This window comes from Carcharodon carcharias, chromosome 1 (genome assembly GCF_017639515.1).
Source record: "Carcharodon carcharias isolate sCarCar2 chromosome 1, sCarCar2.pri, whole genome shotgun sequence".
In the NCBI taxonomy this organism is placed as follows: domain Eukaryota; kingdom Metazoa; phylum Chordata; class Chondrichthyes; order Lamniformes; family Lamnidae; genus Carcharodon; species Carcharodon carcharias.
The window spans coordinates 88147402-88166238 of record NC_054467.1 but is presented as its reverse complement, the minus strand read 5'-3'; the positions used below and the strand labels follow the sequence as shown (position 1 = coordinate 88166238).

Genomic DNA, 18837 nt, shown 5'->3' with positions numbered 1-18837 from the left:
GTCAGGCTCACTGGCCTGTAATTACCTGGTTTACTTTTGGAGCCTTTTTTAAACAACGGAAGAACATGAGCTACCCTCCAATCCTCCGGCACCTCACCCGCGGTTAAGGACATTTTAAATATTACTGCCAGGGCCCCTGCAATTTCTACACTAGTCTTCCTCAAAGTCCGAGGGTATATCATGTCAGGCCCGGGGGATTTATCTACCTTTATTCGCTGTAAGGCAGCAAGCACCTCCTCCTCTTTAATCTCTATATGTTCCATGAATCTACTGCTTGTTTCCCTTCCTTCCTTATAAACTATGCCAGTTTCCTGAGTAAATACTGATGCAAACAAACTGTTTAAGATCTCCCCTATATCGTGAGGCTCCACACATAGATGACCACTCTGATCTTCAAGGGGACCATTTGTGTCCCTTACTATCCTTTTACTCTTAATATACTTGTAGAAACTCTTCAGGTTTACCTTCACATTATCTGCCAAAGCAACATCATGTCTTCTTTTTGCCTTCCTGATTTCCTTTTTTAGTATTTTCTTACATTTTCTATACTCTACAAGTACCTCATTTGCTTCTTGTTGCCTATGCCCGCTATACACCGCTCTCTTCTTCTTAACCAGGTTGCCAATATCCCTTGAAAACCAAGGTTCCAGTGGTAGTGCAACACAATGGACGGTATCCGCAATGTGAAGACAGGACCTTGTCTCCAAAACGACTGTGCAATGGGCACTCTACCCATACTGTAATGGACAGACGCATCTGCAGCAGGCATTTTGGTGAGGATGAGCTCAAGTATGTTTTTCCCTCACCACCTGCCACAGACCCAGTTTAGCAGCTATGTCATTTAGACTCGGCCAGCTCGGTTTGTAGTGGTGCTACTGAACCATTCTTGTTGATGAACATTGAAGTCCCCCACCCAGAATACATTCTGCACCCTTGGCACCCTCAGTGTTTCCTCCAAGTGGTGTTCAACATGGAGGACTGATTCATCAGCTGAGGGGGGACGGTACGTGATAATCAGCAGATGGTTTCCTGGCCCATGTTTGACCTGGTGTCACGAGACTTCATAGGGTCTGGAGTCGATGTTGAGAACTCCTAGGGCAACTCAGTATACCACTTTGTCACCACCTTTGCTGGGTCTGTCCTGCCAGTGGGACAGGGCATAATCAGGGATGGTGATGGTGGTGTTTGTGACATTATCTGCAAGGTATGATTCCCATGAGTATGACTATGTCAGGCTGTTGCTTGACTAGTCTGTGAGACAGCTCTCCCAATTTTGGCATCCAGACGTTTGTAAGAAGGGCTTTGCAGGGTCGACAGGGATGAGTTTGCCATTATCGTTTCTAGTGCCCAGGTGGATGCCAGGTCGTCTGTCCGGTTTCATTTCTTATTGGCTTGATTTTAGTGGTTTGATACAACTGAGAAGCTTGCTGGTCCATTTCAGAGTCAACCACATTGCTGTGCATCTGGAGTTGCATGTAGGCCACAACAGAATGGTGTGAATGGTAGATTCCTTTCCCTAAAGGACATTAGTAAACCAGATGGGTTTCATGGTTATCGCTGGAATCTTAATTCCAGATATTTTATCGTGGTGGGATTTGAATCCAGGTCCCCAGAGCATTACCCTGAGTGTCTGGATTACTTGTCTAGTGACAATGCCACCACTCTACTGCCTCCCCATGAAACCAGTTGTTATCTTTTAGCAGCATCTGGAGATTAGCAGACATGTCTTAGTTCTGGTCTTGGCATTCTTTGACTATGTTATCAATTCTCTTTTGTTGATTTTTCTTTCCAAATTTCTGTCTCTGCTTTGCTTGGGGCATCATTTCCTCACCCTGGTATAGGTCCAGAGGTTGCAATTACTCTCCAGTAACTTAATGTCAAGCACTTTGCCTATAGTGCATCAAGGGATTGGCTTCTATCTTTATGTCAGAGTACAAACTAACCTTACTCACAAGAAAAGTTCCAACCTGCCCATTCATACCAATTGACATAATTTGCTTTCAACAGCGTTCATTTGACATCAACTGCACTCAACTGCAACAATTTTGCCATCATTTGACATCAATTGTTCTCAGATGCAATCATGTTGTCATCACTTGCACTCAGAAGTAATCGTCTGGCTATCAGTCTATTACATTTTAATTCAGAACTGACCATTTCACTATCATTTTCCCTCAGAACCATACTTGCGATGTCAACAGATAGTTATCAAATGACATCATTGTCATCAATTGCCATTCTGCAGCGATCACAGCAAAAATGTGACTATCTATACAGCCAAAAGTTACTAAAGTCACAGCTGATTATGTATGCATGCGTAGGATCAACCCTCCAACACCCCCCATCCAACCTCTCTCTCTCTCTCTCTCCCTCCTTCCCACCACACCTCTTGTGCTCCTCCCCAGCCCTTCCTATTCCCCTCCCTCTTCTCCCCTCCCTTCTTTTCCCCCACCTCCTCCTTTCCTCCCTCTTCACCCTCCTCTTTCCTCTTCCCCTTCCTCGCTCCCCACTTTCCCCACTCCACTCTTTCCCCTCCCCTCCCCCTCTCCTCTTCCCTGACCCCTCCCTCCTTCTCCCCTCTCCCCTCCTTCCCCACCTCACTTTCCTCCCTCCCTCCTGCCCCTCCACCACCAACCAGAGATTACTGTTCACATCGCTTCTGGTTTCCAGCCAGTCCTGGTGCAGACTTAAAGTCGGCGCAGGAACAGCGAGGACCATGGCAACGAGGTAAGTATTGTGGGAGTAAGGTGCGGGGAATGGGGGTATCGTCGAGAGAGGTCAGGGGTGGTCGTTGAGAGATGTTGGGAGGTCATCAAGAGAGTTCGAGGGTGGTGTCGTCAATAGAGGTCAGGGGGTGGTGTCGTCAAGAGAGAGGTCATTGAGAGAGGTCATTGAGAGAGGTCAGGGGTTGTTGTGAGAGCTCTGGGAGGTCATCAAGAGAGGTCTGGGGGTCGTCGAGAGAGAGATTAGGGGTCACCAAAAGAGAGGTTTTGGGGTCGGTTGTAGAGAGAGTTGGAGGGGGGGTCATCCGGAGAGGTCGACGGGGGGTCATCGAGAGAGATCGGGGAGCATCAAGAGGTTTGGGAGCCGGTCGTCAAGAGAGGTTGGGGCTACGTCAGTAGAGGTCGGGAGGTCATCAGTGAACATCCCCACTTCTGACCTTATGATGGAAGGAAGGTCATTGATGAGGCAGCTGAAGATGGTTGGGCCGAGGACACTACCCTGAGGAACTCCTGCAGCGATATCCTGGAGTGAGATGACTGACCTCCAACAATCACAACCATCTTTCTTTGTGCTAGGTGTGACTCCAACCAGTGGAGAATTTTCCCTGATTCTCATTTAATCCAGTCTTGTTAGAGCTCCTTGATGCCATACTTGGTCAAATGCTGCCTTGATGTCAAGGGCAGTCACTCTCACCTCACCTTGTGAGTTCAGCTCTTTTGTCCATGATTGGGCAGGATTTTAATAATCATCAAATAAAGGTGTGTGGGTCTGCTGTGCAGACATTTCTCCCGGATTTTTAACATCTTTAATTTTGTTTTTGAAAATCTTCAGCTCCCTGTGCTTTAAGGGAGCTTTCAGTGAGCGCAGCCCCGCGCATGTACAAATTTCAGCGCTCGTGCTCCTCCCACCCCCACCCCAGCAGCGCTGAGGCTCCCAGTGTGCATTTCACGCTGGTCGGCCGCTAATTGGTCAGCCAGCATGAAATCACAGACAGGGTCCGATCGCGGGCGGTGGACTGTTTCGTGGCCCATCCTGGGTCTGCCCGATGAGGGGAAAATCCTCACCCTGGCGTTTAGGAGCCACTGGGCAGAATTTTCCTACCAACTTTGGGACCCTGTATTCCTGCAGCCGGCCTCCTAATTGGCCCCCTCCGAGCTTGCCATCCAATTAAGGATGATGGGCAGGTTCCTGATGCTGCCAACCCAATCACGAGGCTGGCAGCTCAAGGGGGCACAATTTTCCTCATGGGCTTCAATATCTCACTTTCAGGTTCAAATGGGGGCCAGAAGCCCATACTACATGGGAACTAGTCACTCATTTGTGATTTTCCCTGAATTGGCCAATTACTGACCAGAAGGCAGGTTCACCACCCTCAGGGCAGATGCTTGAAGGTGGCGGGGGCAATAGGAGGCCCTCCAGCTTGGAAGCAGCAGTAGGATGCACCTGCAGGTAAGTAAAAAAGGGAGGGCGTCTCTCTAACTTTTCGGCCTGAATTTTCAGCTTGGCAGGCAGGCACAGGCACAGACAGCGGGCCCAGAAGCGGTAGGGAAATGGAACGCCAACCACGATTGGCCCCCGACTGTGATTTCATGCTGGCTGGCCAATTAACGGCCAGCCAGCGTGAAGCGCGTGCTGATATGATCAGCGCTGCCTGGGTTGGGGGCGGGAGGAGGGTGAACACTGAAGTCAGTGTGGGCACAGGGGGAGCATGGAATGAAAGCTCCCTGAAGGCAGAGATCTGCCTCACGGAGCTGAAGAATTTAAATACAAAAAAATAAAGATTTTAAAAACTGGGAAAAAGTGCCCACACATCAGAAACGGTCACCTGAACATTTACAACATTAAAATTCTGTCCAAATTTTTTTGGAAATGATGGAAAGCTTAACCTGCCCTTCGATGAGCTTTCCTGAAAAATGCAAAGACTGCCTGGCGATTCACCCGCCCGCTGACCATAAGGTTCGATGGGCAGTGAAAAGTCCCAGTTAACTGTGCCACTAATGGGTTTAAGAGACCTCTTAATTGTTGGTGGGCACACTTCCAAGTTTAGCACACCTGTCGACTGAAGTATTGCACAAGTGCGCGATGACGTTGGGACACTCACCCAACGTCATCATGTGCCATTTTACACTGCTTGAGAGCAGGTAGCCCTACCGCCCCTCATTCCACCTCCAGGAAAACAGCCTGGGGGTGGGAGGGGTCTAGGGCTGTGGCATTTTGGCCATTGGTGCTATTTTACCACGTGCCAGCCTCCATGCAGCCTTGGGCGGGGCCTGGGATTTCAGCCCAAAGTCTCAGCAGCCTCACCGAGAGAGGCAGGGGCCCTGAAGCAGATGTGAGAATGCAAGGGCAAGTCAAAATGGAAGTGTCCTTGGAGGAGTGAAAACAATTACATCTTTTAGAGGGAGCAAGAAGGCAGGCCCCTTCATTCAGAGGGTGCAGTCTTTGCTGCTCTAAACATCACTTGATTGGGGACTTAAATGTCCAGATTGACCGCCCGCCACCTTGCAGCGAGCATCTGATCTGAATGCCAGCCCGATCCTGGGAAACCTCCCTGTCGGGAATGCATCAGAGTGCCATCCCGATGTGGCTCCCTGCTATTTTCTGGACCCCTGCCTCCATCCTGCTGCCCCAGGACTGGGAAAACTCCCCCTCTTATGTCTTTAAGGCATCTAAGCTATGCAATTTGAAAAAGATCATCGTGTGGATTTTGCTTGATTTATCGAGTTACTGTTTAATTAATCTGTTTAGTAACTGAGCCATAGGGCAAAATTTTCCCCCCACATTAGTGGGGGAATGTGGGGGCAGATGGCCCTCTGATCGCGCCCCCAAATTTGGGGGTGGGGGGAGGCACCACCATTTTTAGTGACTCTGCAGGGAAGCTCTATGCATTTCCTGTGCGGGCGGGGGGATTCCTAAAATCGGAAGTGTGCTCCTTCGCGCATGCACGCGAAGGAACACTCCAATCTCCCTGAGACTAAGTGCTGCCTCAGGGAGGTCGGTTCCCAAAGTAAAAAAGTTACTGCAGTGAAAATTTCATTCATTATCCATCTCCCCTCATGTGACAATGTCACATGAGTTGGGATATCAATTAAATGTGTCTCTTAAATTTTTGATTCAGCAGTGAAACCTCATCCCGCCCGTGGATGAGGTTTCGTGCTTTTTCAGGTGGCTGCCAGCACTCCCAACCTGCCTGCCAACCTTAAGGTTGGACAGGCAGGTCCACTAATAAGCTTAATTGTTTTTTGAATGGCCTAAATAGGCCATTGACAGGTCGGCGGCCGCACAACTGTTTCGGCTGCGCCCTCGCCAACCTGAAAATGCAAATGACACGGGATGATGTCGGGAGTTCTGCCCGACGTCGTTCTGCGTCATTTTACGCGTTTGCGAGGCGGCCCCTTCCCCACTCGCCGATGTGACGATCCAGTCCATAGTCTACTTAAGTATTTATTTTATTGCATTTCTCATCAAAATTGAGAAAATCACCAGAGGGCATGTGATAGAACCAGAAAACTATAATACTTTCTATTTCTACTCAACATCAAGGCTGACTATAAATTAACCAAATATTGAGCAGATAAATGCACACTCTGGATGATAGGAGCAATGGCTGGTCTATGGTAATGGGCTGAGATATATCAGAGAAAAACAAGCAAACTTGATCCTCCTGTGAATCAGCATCCATGCATTCACATTCCCAGTAGGAGTCACCTGACAGAGAAAAGGAGCAGAAAACCTGGCCAATTTCCCTTTGCCTAAACCATGGTTGCTACAGCCAATTTTGGTATCAATACTGGTGCCACAGACCAAGGATTACCTTCCACCACTCTGTTTCAGGCAGTTCTATGAAGTACGTGGCTCACCTCATTTCCTTTTTCAATTCTGATGAAGGATTTCTATCCAAAATGTTAACCCATATTTTATCTTTTTGGATGTTAACAAACGTGTGTCCCACATTTTGTGTTTTTATACATTAATGCTAGAACCTTAGGATGGAATTTAATGTTGCCAACAGCGGTCTCGCACTCGCCCAGCCCCGGCTGGAGAACTGGCAAAAACTCACTGTCATCCTCCAAAGGGGAAGGCCTGCTGGAATTAAGTGCCCATCAGGCACTTAACTGGCCAATGTTGAGCTTTTTCCAGGATTTAGGAGCCAGGAGGCAAGAATCCCACCCTCTGAGAGCTGCTGGCCAATCAGCTGGCTCCTGCTGGTAATATGCTCACCAATGACCTAGGACCGACAAGGAATCCAGTGAATGAGGAAGGAATGAGTGCTGTGGGGTGGGCCTGCTGGATGTTTGTTGGGGGCAGATGGGCGGGGCGGGGGGGCTGTGGCCAGGGGTCGCGGTGGGAGGAAAGGGCAGGGGTTTGGATCCTAGCCACCATTGGGAGCATTATGTCCTGTCCTTAGTTTCTGGGTTAGTTGTTCTGCATGAAAGGAAAGATATTTCCTTATATATTAGATGTTACCATAGAGTTGTTCCCAACACTTTGAGGCCAGTGGCTTTCCTAAGTTAGATATCATCTATATGTCAACTATAAAATTGAGATTAATCATTGACCTCAATTAGAAATTTATACTTGCTACATATCCAGACGCATTTGAATTGAATCACGTTCAACAACTATTTAACTGAAGCAGTCCACATCCAAATGCAGGAAGACCTGGACAATATCCAGGCTTGGGCTGACAAGTGGCAAGTAACATTTGTGCACACAAGTGCCATGCACTCCAACAAGAAGAATCTAACCATCACCCCTTGACAGTCAATGGCATAATCATCACTGAATCCCCCACTATCAACATCCTGGGGGGTTACCATTGACCAGAAACTGAACTGGACCAGCCATATAAATACTGTGGCTACAAGAGCAGGTCAGAGGGTAGGGAGCCTGTGGTGAGAACCTCAAATCCTGACTCCTCAAAGCCTGTCCACCATCTACAAGGCACAAGTTAGGATTGTGATGAAATACTCTCCATTTGCAGCTCCCACAACACTCAAGAAGCTTGACACCATCCAGGACAAAGCAGCCCACTTGATTGGCTCCCCATCCACAAACATTCACCTCCTCCACCACCAACGCACAGTGGCAGCTGTGTACCATCGACAAGATGCACCAAGGTTCCTTAGACAGCAACTTCCAAACCCACGACCACTATTATATAGAAGGACAAGGGCAGCAGATAGTTGGGAACAGCACCACCTGGAAGTTCCCCTCCAACCCACTCACCATCTGACCTGGAAATATATCACCGTTCCTTCGCTGTCGCTGGGTCAAAATCCTGGAACTCCCTAACAGCACTGTGGGTGTACCTACACCACATGGGCTGCAGCGGTTCAAGGCAGCTCACCATCACCTTCTCTAGGGCAATTAGAGTTGGGCAATATGTGCTGACCTAGCCAGAGACATCCACATCCCATTAATGAATAAAAAAACATGAGAAATGACAAATGATTTAAGAAAATAGAAGATATTTTGCCAATCAGGAGGAGGTGTTAAAGCTAACCTCTGTTTGTTCACTATCACTTTTCAGTACAGTCCGTTTTAAAACTTTTGAATATCCATCTCCATCTTCAATTGTAATTGGTTCTTGCTCTGCTCCTTGCATTATCACTTCCTCCTTTTCTGTCCCATCGGGTGAAACTAAGCGCCTGATAATCTTCCTGGTAACCTTAAGGGAAAAGAAAATGAGAAAATAAACGCTTAATAGCTTACTCATGCATGGACAATTTATCATTTCACTTCACTGCACCTCAGTTACTTTTAGTAATTTAATGAAGTGCAGTGAGGTAAGTAGTATGTATGTGTCAATGTTCCAGTGTGGGATTTTCTGGCTCCGCTGTGATCGATTAGTCCTGCCGAAAGTCAATGGATTTTTGACTGGGCCGCCAAATCTCCCACGGCGGGGCCTACCGTGGACAGGGCCAGAAAATCCCTTCTCCATCCATATGAGGAGAAAAAGGAATGCACATCAAGGTTAGTCATGCCTGCTACTGCAATACCTTTTTTACAATGGTATTTCCATGTTCATCTGTGTATTGTTCTTCAGTAACTGACTCTGGTAGAACATCAGACATGTCATCAGCCTAGGAAGTTAATAAGCTCTATTAATACCAGATAATGGAACAGACATTTTTCTTTGAGTGCAATCGACAATCTGGCCACAAACTGTGCTCAAAATTGTATTAGCTTTTCAAGGTGAATTTATCCTTTGAGTTTCTGCTCAAACTCATTTGCGTATCACTGAATTTTCCTGGTCCAGATCAGGACCAATTAGAAACAGGACTGAAAAAAATGGCCACTGAGCAGGTGGGGGGTGCCGAAGGTCCCACCTTCATTTCTGCCATCAGCTGTTTTCACAAGTATGGGTGAGGGAGGAGGCTGTGGAAATTGCACACTTCTATGAAGATGAAATTGACAGTGTTGTGGGCCCATTAACAGCCCACCTCAGGTAAGTTTTAAACATTTTTTTTTGCAGGTGGCCAGACTTTAGCAGCTATTGGGTTTTACGCCAGCAGTTGTGAACCATGGATTAGAGTAAAATGGCTTGATAACCAAGTGTAAATGCTTCATCTTTTCTCATTGCTTTTATGTATTCAATCTAGACATCTGTTCAGATAGCAGTTCTCAAATTTGTTTGTTTACTCAGGTAGTTTTATGGGCTCTTGGTTGCAATCCATGAGAGCAGGGCAAATATTTGCCCTTTAATTTAACGATACAATGAAGGGAACAGTGAGAATCTTAAAAATCTCTATTTTAAAAAAAACGGGTCCAGAACTTCCGTTCCCTGGGGCGTTGCACCTCTGAGGCATCCCAGAAGATGCGCTGGGGGACCCCTCGAAGTCCACATGCAAGAGCTACACAGGAATTGACGGGAAGTTTAAGCTTCCAATGGGCGACTAGCCTGCACTGGGAACAATCCAATACTCCAAATTAAATTGGAGACTTTGGATGGTTCTGACTCTCTTAGCAGAATAGTTACCCAGGAAAAGAAAGAAGGGTAAAAACCCCTTCGAAATCCTGGGTAATAATGGTACTGACCCCACCGACTCCAATCCCACTGGACTTCCCAACCACACCTCTCCAAACCCCAACTATCCTCCCAACCCCCTGACTACCCCTCCAACACCTCAACTATCCTTCCGACACCCCGACTATCCTCCCAACCCCCAACTAACCCCTCACCACACTGACTATCCACCAGACCACCCTCCTGACACCCCGACTACCCCCCCACCCCCCAACTGCCCCCCGACCCCACTATTTTCCAGCTACCCACCCAACTGCCTTAGCTGCCCACCCCGACCACCCGGGTCCCCTCCCCCTGACCACCCGACTCTCCATCCTCAACTGACCACGCGAACCAATTTATCTTACACACTTACCATCTTCCTGGTTTCTCAAAGTGGCTGGGACCTTTAAACTTACCTGATTTATGGCAGCTAGTACTGTAAAGAGGGGGAATGGCTTCATTTCCCCCGATGCTGCTGCCCTGCACTGGAAGAACTCAAGAACCAGTCTATGCTGCACACCTTTAAGCAGGCCCGGGTCAGAAGTCTGGGTGAGAAATGTGCACTAAGATTAATCAAAAGGAGCTGAGTGGCAATCCAATGGTGATCGCTACGGCTCGAAAGTTATGGCCCATGCATTTCTTTCTCCAATTTTTAGATCTTTACTACTGCCATTTCCGAAGAATTGGGCACCAGGCACCACCATTGATAATGATGGGTAGCATATTATTCAAATGGAGGGAGATTGCAGAACTCTGAGGTATAGAGGGCTCTGGGTGTCCTGGTATATGATGCACAAAAAGTTAAAATGCAGGTACAACAAGCTATTAGGAAGGCAAATGGAATGTTGTTGTTTATTGCAACGGGAATGGAATATAAAAGTAGGGAGTGATATTTTGCTATCGTTGTATACGACATTGGAGAGACCACATCTAGAGTACTGTGTACAGTTTTGGGCTCCTTATTTAAGAAAGGGCCTAACTGCATTAAAAGCAACTCAGGGAACATTCACTTCACTGATTTCTGAGATGAGGGGGTGAGCTTATGAGGAAAGGTTGGGCCTTTTTTAGTTTAAAAGAATGAGAGGTGATCTAACTGAAACATATAAAATCCTGAGGGGGCTTGACAGAGTGGATGCTGAAAGGGTGTTTCCCTTTGTGGAAGATGCCAAAACTAGGGGACATAGTTTAAGAATAAGGAGTCTCCCATTTAAGGTGGAGATGAGGAGAATTATTTTTCTTTCAGAGGGTTGTGAATCTGTGGAACTCCCTTCCCCAGAGAGTAGAGGAGGCAGGGTCATTGAATATTTTTAAGCTAGGGATAGATAGATTCTTGACTAATAAGGGAGTCATATGGTATTGGGGGTAGGTGGGAATGTGGGGTTGAGGCCACAGTTAGATCAGCCATGAACTTATTGGCTGGTGGAGCAGGCTTGAGGGACCGAATGGCCTACTCCTGGCTCCTAATTCGTATTTATATATCAAAGTTGTCATCAGGGCCACTGGTTTAAAATAAGTCAAATTAATTTTTATTCCGTGGAATTCTGAGCTTTCTACTGGTGTTTTGTGGATTGCATACAGTGATTCTATATGGCTTTAACTAATTCCATTGGTCTATTGGTAACTGCGTAAGCTAACATCTATTTTTATTAAATGGGATTTTCTGCAATTTTGCAAAATACATTCTACAACTTGTCCTTCTTTTCATTATAACACAATTATCAATGCCACTTTAACACACCCAACAAAAGGCCAGATGATTGTTTTGGGTGCAATTTATAAATTCCTGTATCCAATATATTACTGCAGATGCACCATTTTGCAACCTACCAAGAGTTGGGAATGTACACCTTGAGCATGGTAGATAGGCTTAAATATCACTGAGGGCTCGTTTTCAGGCTTGTACTTACCTGTTAGGAGTTCAATCCCCTACAAATGCAGCCAAAACTTGGCCTAAATAGCCAAGTGGTTATGGTACTGGGTTTGTAACCCCAAGATCAAGAGTTCAAATCTCACAATGGCAAACTATGAAACAATGTAACTTCATCTGAAACAGATGGAAACGGGTTTGTACTCGAAAGAGTTACAAATGCAGCCATTAGTGCACCTGTAATTTATTTGCTAACAACCAATATCAATGTAGTAGAAAATTCCAAGCTGCTTTGTGGGACTGGATGGGATGTTAGAGCACAATTTGGAGAGGCGGCCAAGAGCATAGAGAAGAGCAAGGTCTTGAGGAAAATTTTAAAAAGTGGAGAGAGATGGAGAAAAGTGGAGGGGGTCAGTAAGAGAATTCTTGAGTTAAAGAATGTGAAGGCTCCATCATTATGGTGGCAAAGACAAAACACAGTAGACCATAATTGTAGCGAGTGTGGGCTATGGGCTTGACTCTAGGGCTGGAAATAAGTTATAAATAGGATGAGGCAAAACTGTAGGGATTTGCAGATGAGGGTGAGGACTTTATGCCAGTGCACTGGGTGCTGAACCAATGGAGGTTGGCTAGAAGAATCAGCCGAGATGTGCTTGGAACTTAGTGTGTGACGTAATGTAAGGAGTGGAGTTTTGGACAAGTTTGGGTTTGTGTAAGGAGGAGCTGGAGAGACTATTAAAAAAGCAACGGTAAAATCAAGCCTCAAGGTGATGAAGACATGGACAAGAGTCGCAATGCTGGTAGGGTAAAATAGAGACAGTGGCGAGTGAAGGTGAAATAGGTTGCCCTGATTTTTGAGTGGGTGTGAGATTGGATGTACAAGGGATATTCTTGTTTACTGATGTTTTTACTTCCCCATCCACAAACAAAAAGTTTGAAATGCTGGAAGTCACAGGAACAACAAATATTCAATGGCACAAGGAATAGTAATAGCTTAAAAAGTGACAAAATAAAGAATGATGGAATACATTTTCCTTTGTCATTCTTTTGAGCAAAACTTAGATGTGAATGTGAAATAGTGCTCTGCACTTTATCTACACTTCGTGGTGAAAGTAGCAGAGGAAAATATATTTGAATGAAATTATCTGAATGGGTTGATGTTATTTTTGCTAGCAAATCCATAAGAGTGATGACCCTGTGGCCAAGTGCTCCCAATGCGGAGTGGAACTCATAGCAAAGTCACAGACCCAGTGTCCAATTTTGCTTCTATTTATGTTGGTTGAGAATTTGCTGAAAAAATCATGACATGTGAACAATGCACATCCTTATTAATGTGCAAATCAGCCAGCAACTTGTGGTAAGGAACAAATATGTCATGAATTGCAAATCCCCACCAACTGTGGAGTTTAATTCCTTCAGGTTGAGTTTTTTTGGAGATTTAAAAAAATGTCATAGTTTTAAAAAACAGACTATATCCTTTCTATCTCTTTTTCTCTGTTTCTTAATTCCAACCTTTCCCCCCTCTTTTTATTTCTCTTCTTATGCCTGATTTGACATTTACTTCACCCACTCTAATTAAAACTCTTTCTCAGTCTTCCGTCTGTTTATTTCTCAATTCTTTAACCTCAGTGGCTAAGGATACACTGTTTGTCCCACTGTTCACCAGGGTTGAAGAAATTGCCATTGCTGCATTATTAACATCTTGCACTTCCAGCAACTTATAGGGCAAAAAAAAGCTTTGAGCTGAAAGGTGCAGGAAGAAATCTAACTAACACGGCTTGCAAAATGCCTCCGACAAATTCTAGGTCATGAATTGATTTAGTTATCAAAAATAAAAGGTCGCACCCATCAGGAAAGGCAGTTAGAGGATGTACAAGTTCTGAAAATTGGTTCAGTTAATGAATAAAACTAGTGGGTGCAGAAGGATCCTCCAACATCACCCAGCCCTCTCATCTCCTTTCATCCTCCTCCAGCATGCCAATGAAAGATAAGGTGACATGTTATATAAATATGGACCGTTACTATTCAATGCAAACAAAGTAGAGAGATTTTTGAGAGCTTTTTTATATATATAGTACAACAACTCCTGTAAAGCTGTTGATACATATTCAGACTTGATGCCACTACCTGACAATCCATTGTTCTTGCCTTCTCCTGATGGGTTATGTTTGTGAGACTAACTGGGATCAGTCAATCATAAATCCAAGAAAAGATGTATTTTATGAAATCACAAACACAGCAAATTTCAAATTAAAATAAAAATGATCAACTGCAGTGAACGCTTAAAAGACACACTGTTCAAACAATAGTGAAAAGAAATCACACGCAAGGAGTTCTCTTCCTTAGGTAAACTACTTTATGTGAAAATTCCATCAAAATGCTAAGAACCACAATTATTCACACCATGCCACAAATCTTAGCATGCATCAGTGCAGAAAAATTGATATTGCTAATTCCATGCACAAAAAAAGTTTGATCTAAATTGAAAACTAGCACATTCTATACTTGATCAAAGACCAGCATTCCAGTGTTGGGTACCTGAATGATCACCCGTCGGCGGATGACCCTGGTAGTTACTGTCTCCTCATCAGAACTGCTTTCAAGGGCCCCCAGCTCTTCTGCTATCTCCTGGTGAAGGCAGTCAAGGAGACAGGTTGCAAAGCTGGCAGACTGAAGCCCCACACTATTATTCACTAGAAAAGTTTATTCTTTTCAAGCTGCCCTTTTGCTTTAACCTACCAGCTTTTCATAAGGAATTATTTCATGTAATCTACGAGTTCACAATGAAAATGTTGGATTTCTGGTTGTAGTATATTTACTTTCCCTCATCTGACACGTATCACATCACATTATTGACGCTGTAGCATGCTCTGAGGATAGGAAAGGCTTTATACAAATGCAAGTTCTTTCTTAAGAGTATTATAAGGTTAAAATTGTTAATAGTGCTTATGGAATAAAACATGAACATTTTTCTTAAAAAAAACGCTGAAAACTGCTTTACTGTGTGAAGGTTTCATGTCTCTACAGATAACATTTTATACTTTTAAATGTTTCTTTTCCTTCCAGATCTCTTTCACAGCAAGTGTCTACTACAAGTGACCAGCTCCAAAGCTTCCACCTGTACTATTCTAAACAGACCAGTCTGAGGTGTACAAGAGTGGACTGGGGACGACATTCTCACTGAGGTTCCTTTCATCTATGTGAGAAGGTAGACTATGTCACATGTTTCTTTCACAATGCCGCAGCTAAAATAAGAATCAGTGGCAACTAATATTGCTATGCAAATCTATTGCACCAATAAGCCACCACTTTTCAATAACTTCTAATGGGGATTAAATTCGGATTAAACAGGCATGTTTAGGTTTCTAGATAGTAAAGAGACAGCCTGTTTTAAATGAAAACCATTTTACAGCAGGAACAATTTTCTGTTGCAACAGCATACAAGCATTGTTCTCCTAAAAAAAGTGGATGTTGTTGCAAATATCTTGTTCATTTGTTTTAATATATAATTTTTAGTTTTAGGAATTAAAGTTTAACTGTAGAAAATGGGATAAATACAATTAAAGCCTCCAATTTAAAATGTTGGAGCCATGTTGTTTTAGGAGGTTAACAGTTAAAAAGGTAAGGTCATAAAACAGATGGGCTTACTTAGCTGGGGAACTGGGGATGTGATGTCTACACTGCTTGCAAAGAAGTGCAGTCCAGGGAGGTGTTCTTGTTTTGGGAGTTAGAGCTAAATTAGTTTAAAAGCATTCAGGGAACCCTGAAAGGTTATAAAGGGCAATTACTTCATCAGTTCAAAAAGAAGAAATTGTAAATGAGATACAATTAGCCTAACGGTTAGTTTGAGGATAGCCCACAGCAGGCGACATTGTCATGGAGATGGGTGCATCTTAGGAAAGCTCTATGGTTTCAATTTATCTAGGTGTTTGTTGGGAGAAGTTTTTGTTGCAGTTTGGACCTCGTGTGGTTTGCAGCTCATTGAGAGATCCTCCAAAATAAATGACAGTTAGTTAGACCTGCACTGTAATTAGAGTAGAACCCTAACTTCATCATTGACTATGTGGATGGCAGATGAGTCCTAATCTCAGTTTGAATTTGTGAGGGACAGAAGCTGGAAGATTGCCTAGTTTGAAGCCAGTGGGAAACTCTACAGTAGAAGACGTCACATTGACTTATTGCCAAAGAAGGTAATCGGCAGATTATCTTGGAAATATTGGAAAAATAACCAAAACAAAGGAATATGGCCTCAATTCTATTTTCCTGCCTATCCCCTTTACTGCTTGACTCATTTGTCAATCAAGAATCTATCTAACCTAACCTAAAAATATTTAATGACTTCTCTTCCACTGCTCTCTGGGGGAAGATAATTCCACAGACTCGTAACACTCTAAAATGAAAGTTTTATCTCTGAGAACAGCTAGAGCTGTGAAAAACTCTCCAGAGGACTTTGTCATACTTATGGATGGTCCCTACAGAAGTAAATGATTTTAAGATTGATGTGTCTTATAAGAGAATTCATGGGGGAAGTAAAAAGTAAATCTGAGTGCATAACATATTTAGTTATAAACCATATTGCTAAGTTAATGATAGTTGTTTTGTTTAATTCTTTTACATACTGGGTTTTGCTTCATTTTTAAAAAAAGGGAAATCTTGTGGCGTGGTTCTAATGGTTAAAACAAGGTGTTCAGATTTCTTATTAAATATTTATTGTCCATAAATGTATCGTAATAACATGACCTCACTAAGGTTACTATTCTTACATTATAAACTGGTCTGCTGAAAAAACGGTTGAGAAAAGCACCTTGAAATAAATTACAGTTACTGACAGTAACCTATGTCTGAGTCTATCCTGACAGAACCTCATTACCACCCAAGGAAACAGTTTCTTACCAACAAAAACAACTTGCATTTATAAAATGCTCTTATCATAATAAAACATCCCAAGGTGCTTCACAGAAGCATAATCAGACAAAAAATTGAGACTGAACCAAAGAAGCAGACAAAGAGGTGACAAAAAGCCTTGTGGAGATGATATGTTTCAAAGAGGGTCTTACATGAAAACAGAGAGGAAGAGATGTTTAGGATGGGAATTCCAGCACTTTAGGCTTAGGCAGTTGAAGGTACCATCTTAATACTGGGGGTGAAAGCAGAGTGGGATGGAAAGAAGCCAGATTTGGAGGAACACAGTGATTTTGAAGGGGTGTAGGTCTGGAGGAGGTTATAGAAAGAGAGATGGGTAAGTCTACGGAGAGATTTGGACATGAGGATAAGAATTCCAATAGGGAGGTATTCGGGGGCTGGGAGCCAATGTAAGTCAGCAAGCACAGGGATGATGAGTGAAAGGAGCTTGGTGCGAGTTAGGATTCGGGCAGCAGTGTTTTGGATGAACTCAAGTTTATTGAGGGTGGAAGATGGAAGACTGCCCAGGAGACCATTGAAAGATCTCCATATGAGGTTAAGATCAGAAAGCTAGTGTAACAATAACTATTAAGTAAAGTGTAGCTATCAGTGGGTGAAAGATCAATCAGTAACAGCAATAAAACTGCTCTTTGGTATTGCTGAGAGAAGTCACATTCATTCCTCCTTTATTAGATACTTCTATGCTATTCGTTGTTCAGTTCAGATTCTGGAAGCCCAAAGCTGGCTCCCTGTGTTTGTACTTATTGAATTTTTGTAAACCCCATATTTCATGGATTTATGACTCTGAGAAAAAGGAATGAGGTTTAATCATTTAAGTGCACAAAGCCTAGTCATAGACACTGGTCTTTCAGAAGCTGAATTAAACAAATGCCAATATAAAAATGATAGTTTTTCCTCACATCATGATCTTTTCATATGAAAAAAATTGTTCAGTACATTAAGTTACAATCTTACCTTTTCTAGCGATTGTTCCTCAAAGGCTTTTTTAGTGGTCTCTGGCTGCTCCTCTGTTGTTTCCACTATAGTGGGGCCGATTGTCTGGGGAGCTTGCAACTCCTCACAAACTTGAACTTCATCAGGCTCCTGTACAATGGGACTTTGTTCCTCTATCCTCAGCGTTACCATCTCTTCAGGCTGCTCAAATTCCTCTTTCTCCTGGACATCAGACTTTTCTAGTTCCTCACATCTTTCTCTAAGAAAATCAATGAGTTCCCCACCAGATGCTGCAGTCTCTTGCTTCCTCACTCTGTCCGAAAGAATTTTCATATCATGGAGGTATTACAAACATTTGACTATTATTAATTACAGCTAAAGATTAATTTTGAAGCTCTTTTCTGTCCCTCATTAGTTTGAATTTCTGCAGACTAAGCTCACCCTATAGTGGAAAAAACTTTAAAGCTGCAGAAATTAATATTCTACTGATGTATCAATGTTCTACCCAATTCAAACTTTCAAAATCACCTTCACTGTGCACTTGAGATGATTTCCAAAATGACTGTCAGTAAAAGCACAATCAAAATCAAATCACTCAAAGCAACAATTTTCAGTATAATCTGGTTACTTCTGATCAAATTCCAGTAACAATTGCTAAGAAAAAATTCTAGAGTCCTGCAACTGAAAGTTTCTTTGAAGGGGGCTCATTCTGGCATTCCAAACATAAATAGTTTGCACTTTGACACACCAAGTGTTAACGTGCCTGACATTCATCACAATTGCATTCTTCCGCATGAGAAAAGATTCTTTTGCTGAAGCTGATATTTATGAAAAGTGATATTTCCCCTCTTAAGTCAACAAAGAGCTCAGATAAGCAAACTGATCCTGGCCACCACGTATGTCAATAGGAGACTTTCACCAACTCTGCCAGCTGAGTGGCTTGGCATGCCCCTTTACTTCTTTCTCTTCAATGGAGAGTCATTTTGACTTAAAAACGGAAAATGCTGGAAATGCTCAGTAGGTCAGGCAGCATGTGAGGGAAAAAACATTGGTCTAGATCTTCTAGTCAGTGACAATACTGGGTGCATTGCCGCTGCCCATGAAGTTTTCTGCCCCCTAACAGGACTACCCAGACAGGACTTTTGATACTGGCTGGAGCAGAAATGGGCCAGTGCAAGTCCAGCAGAGTCAAAGGAGGAAGTGGAGACACCCTTTTTCAATGGCACTAGCTGCTGTATTCAGGTAAGTTTTCAAAGATCCCCAGTCTTCTATTGTATGAGTGCAGGTTAGTGAATGGGTGAGTGAGTGGATGATTGAGTGGCTAAGTGAATGAGGAGGTGGGTGAGTGGGTAGGCAGGTGTGAGTGGGTAGGTGGACG

At 43.8% G+C, this 18837-nt stretch overlaps 1 protein-coding gene across 13 annotated transcripts in view; it reads right to left on the bottom strand.

The window, feature by feature from the left end:
• Window positions 1-18837, bottom strand: part of ank2b (ankyrin 2b, neuronal) — an 882930-nt gene that overhangs the window by 19814 nt on the left and 844279 nt on the right. For 12 of the 13 annotated variants that reach the window (XM_041195707.1, XM_041195740.1, XM_041195679.1 and 9 more), the window contains 4 exons: window positions 17481-17772; window positions 14142-14231; window positions 8727-8810; window positions 8231-8395 (listed from right to left, as the gene is read on the bottom strand). In XM_041195707.1, coding sequence (XP_041051641.1) covers window positions 8231-8395; window positions 8727-8810; window positions 14142-14231; window positions 17481-17772 — 631 coding nt within the window. The remainder of the gene's footprint in view (window positions 1-8230; window positions 8396-8726; window positions 8811-14141; window positions 14232-17480; window positions 17773-18837) is intronic. The other variant, XM_041195758.1, reaches the window with a different exon arrangement.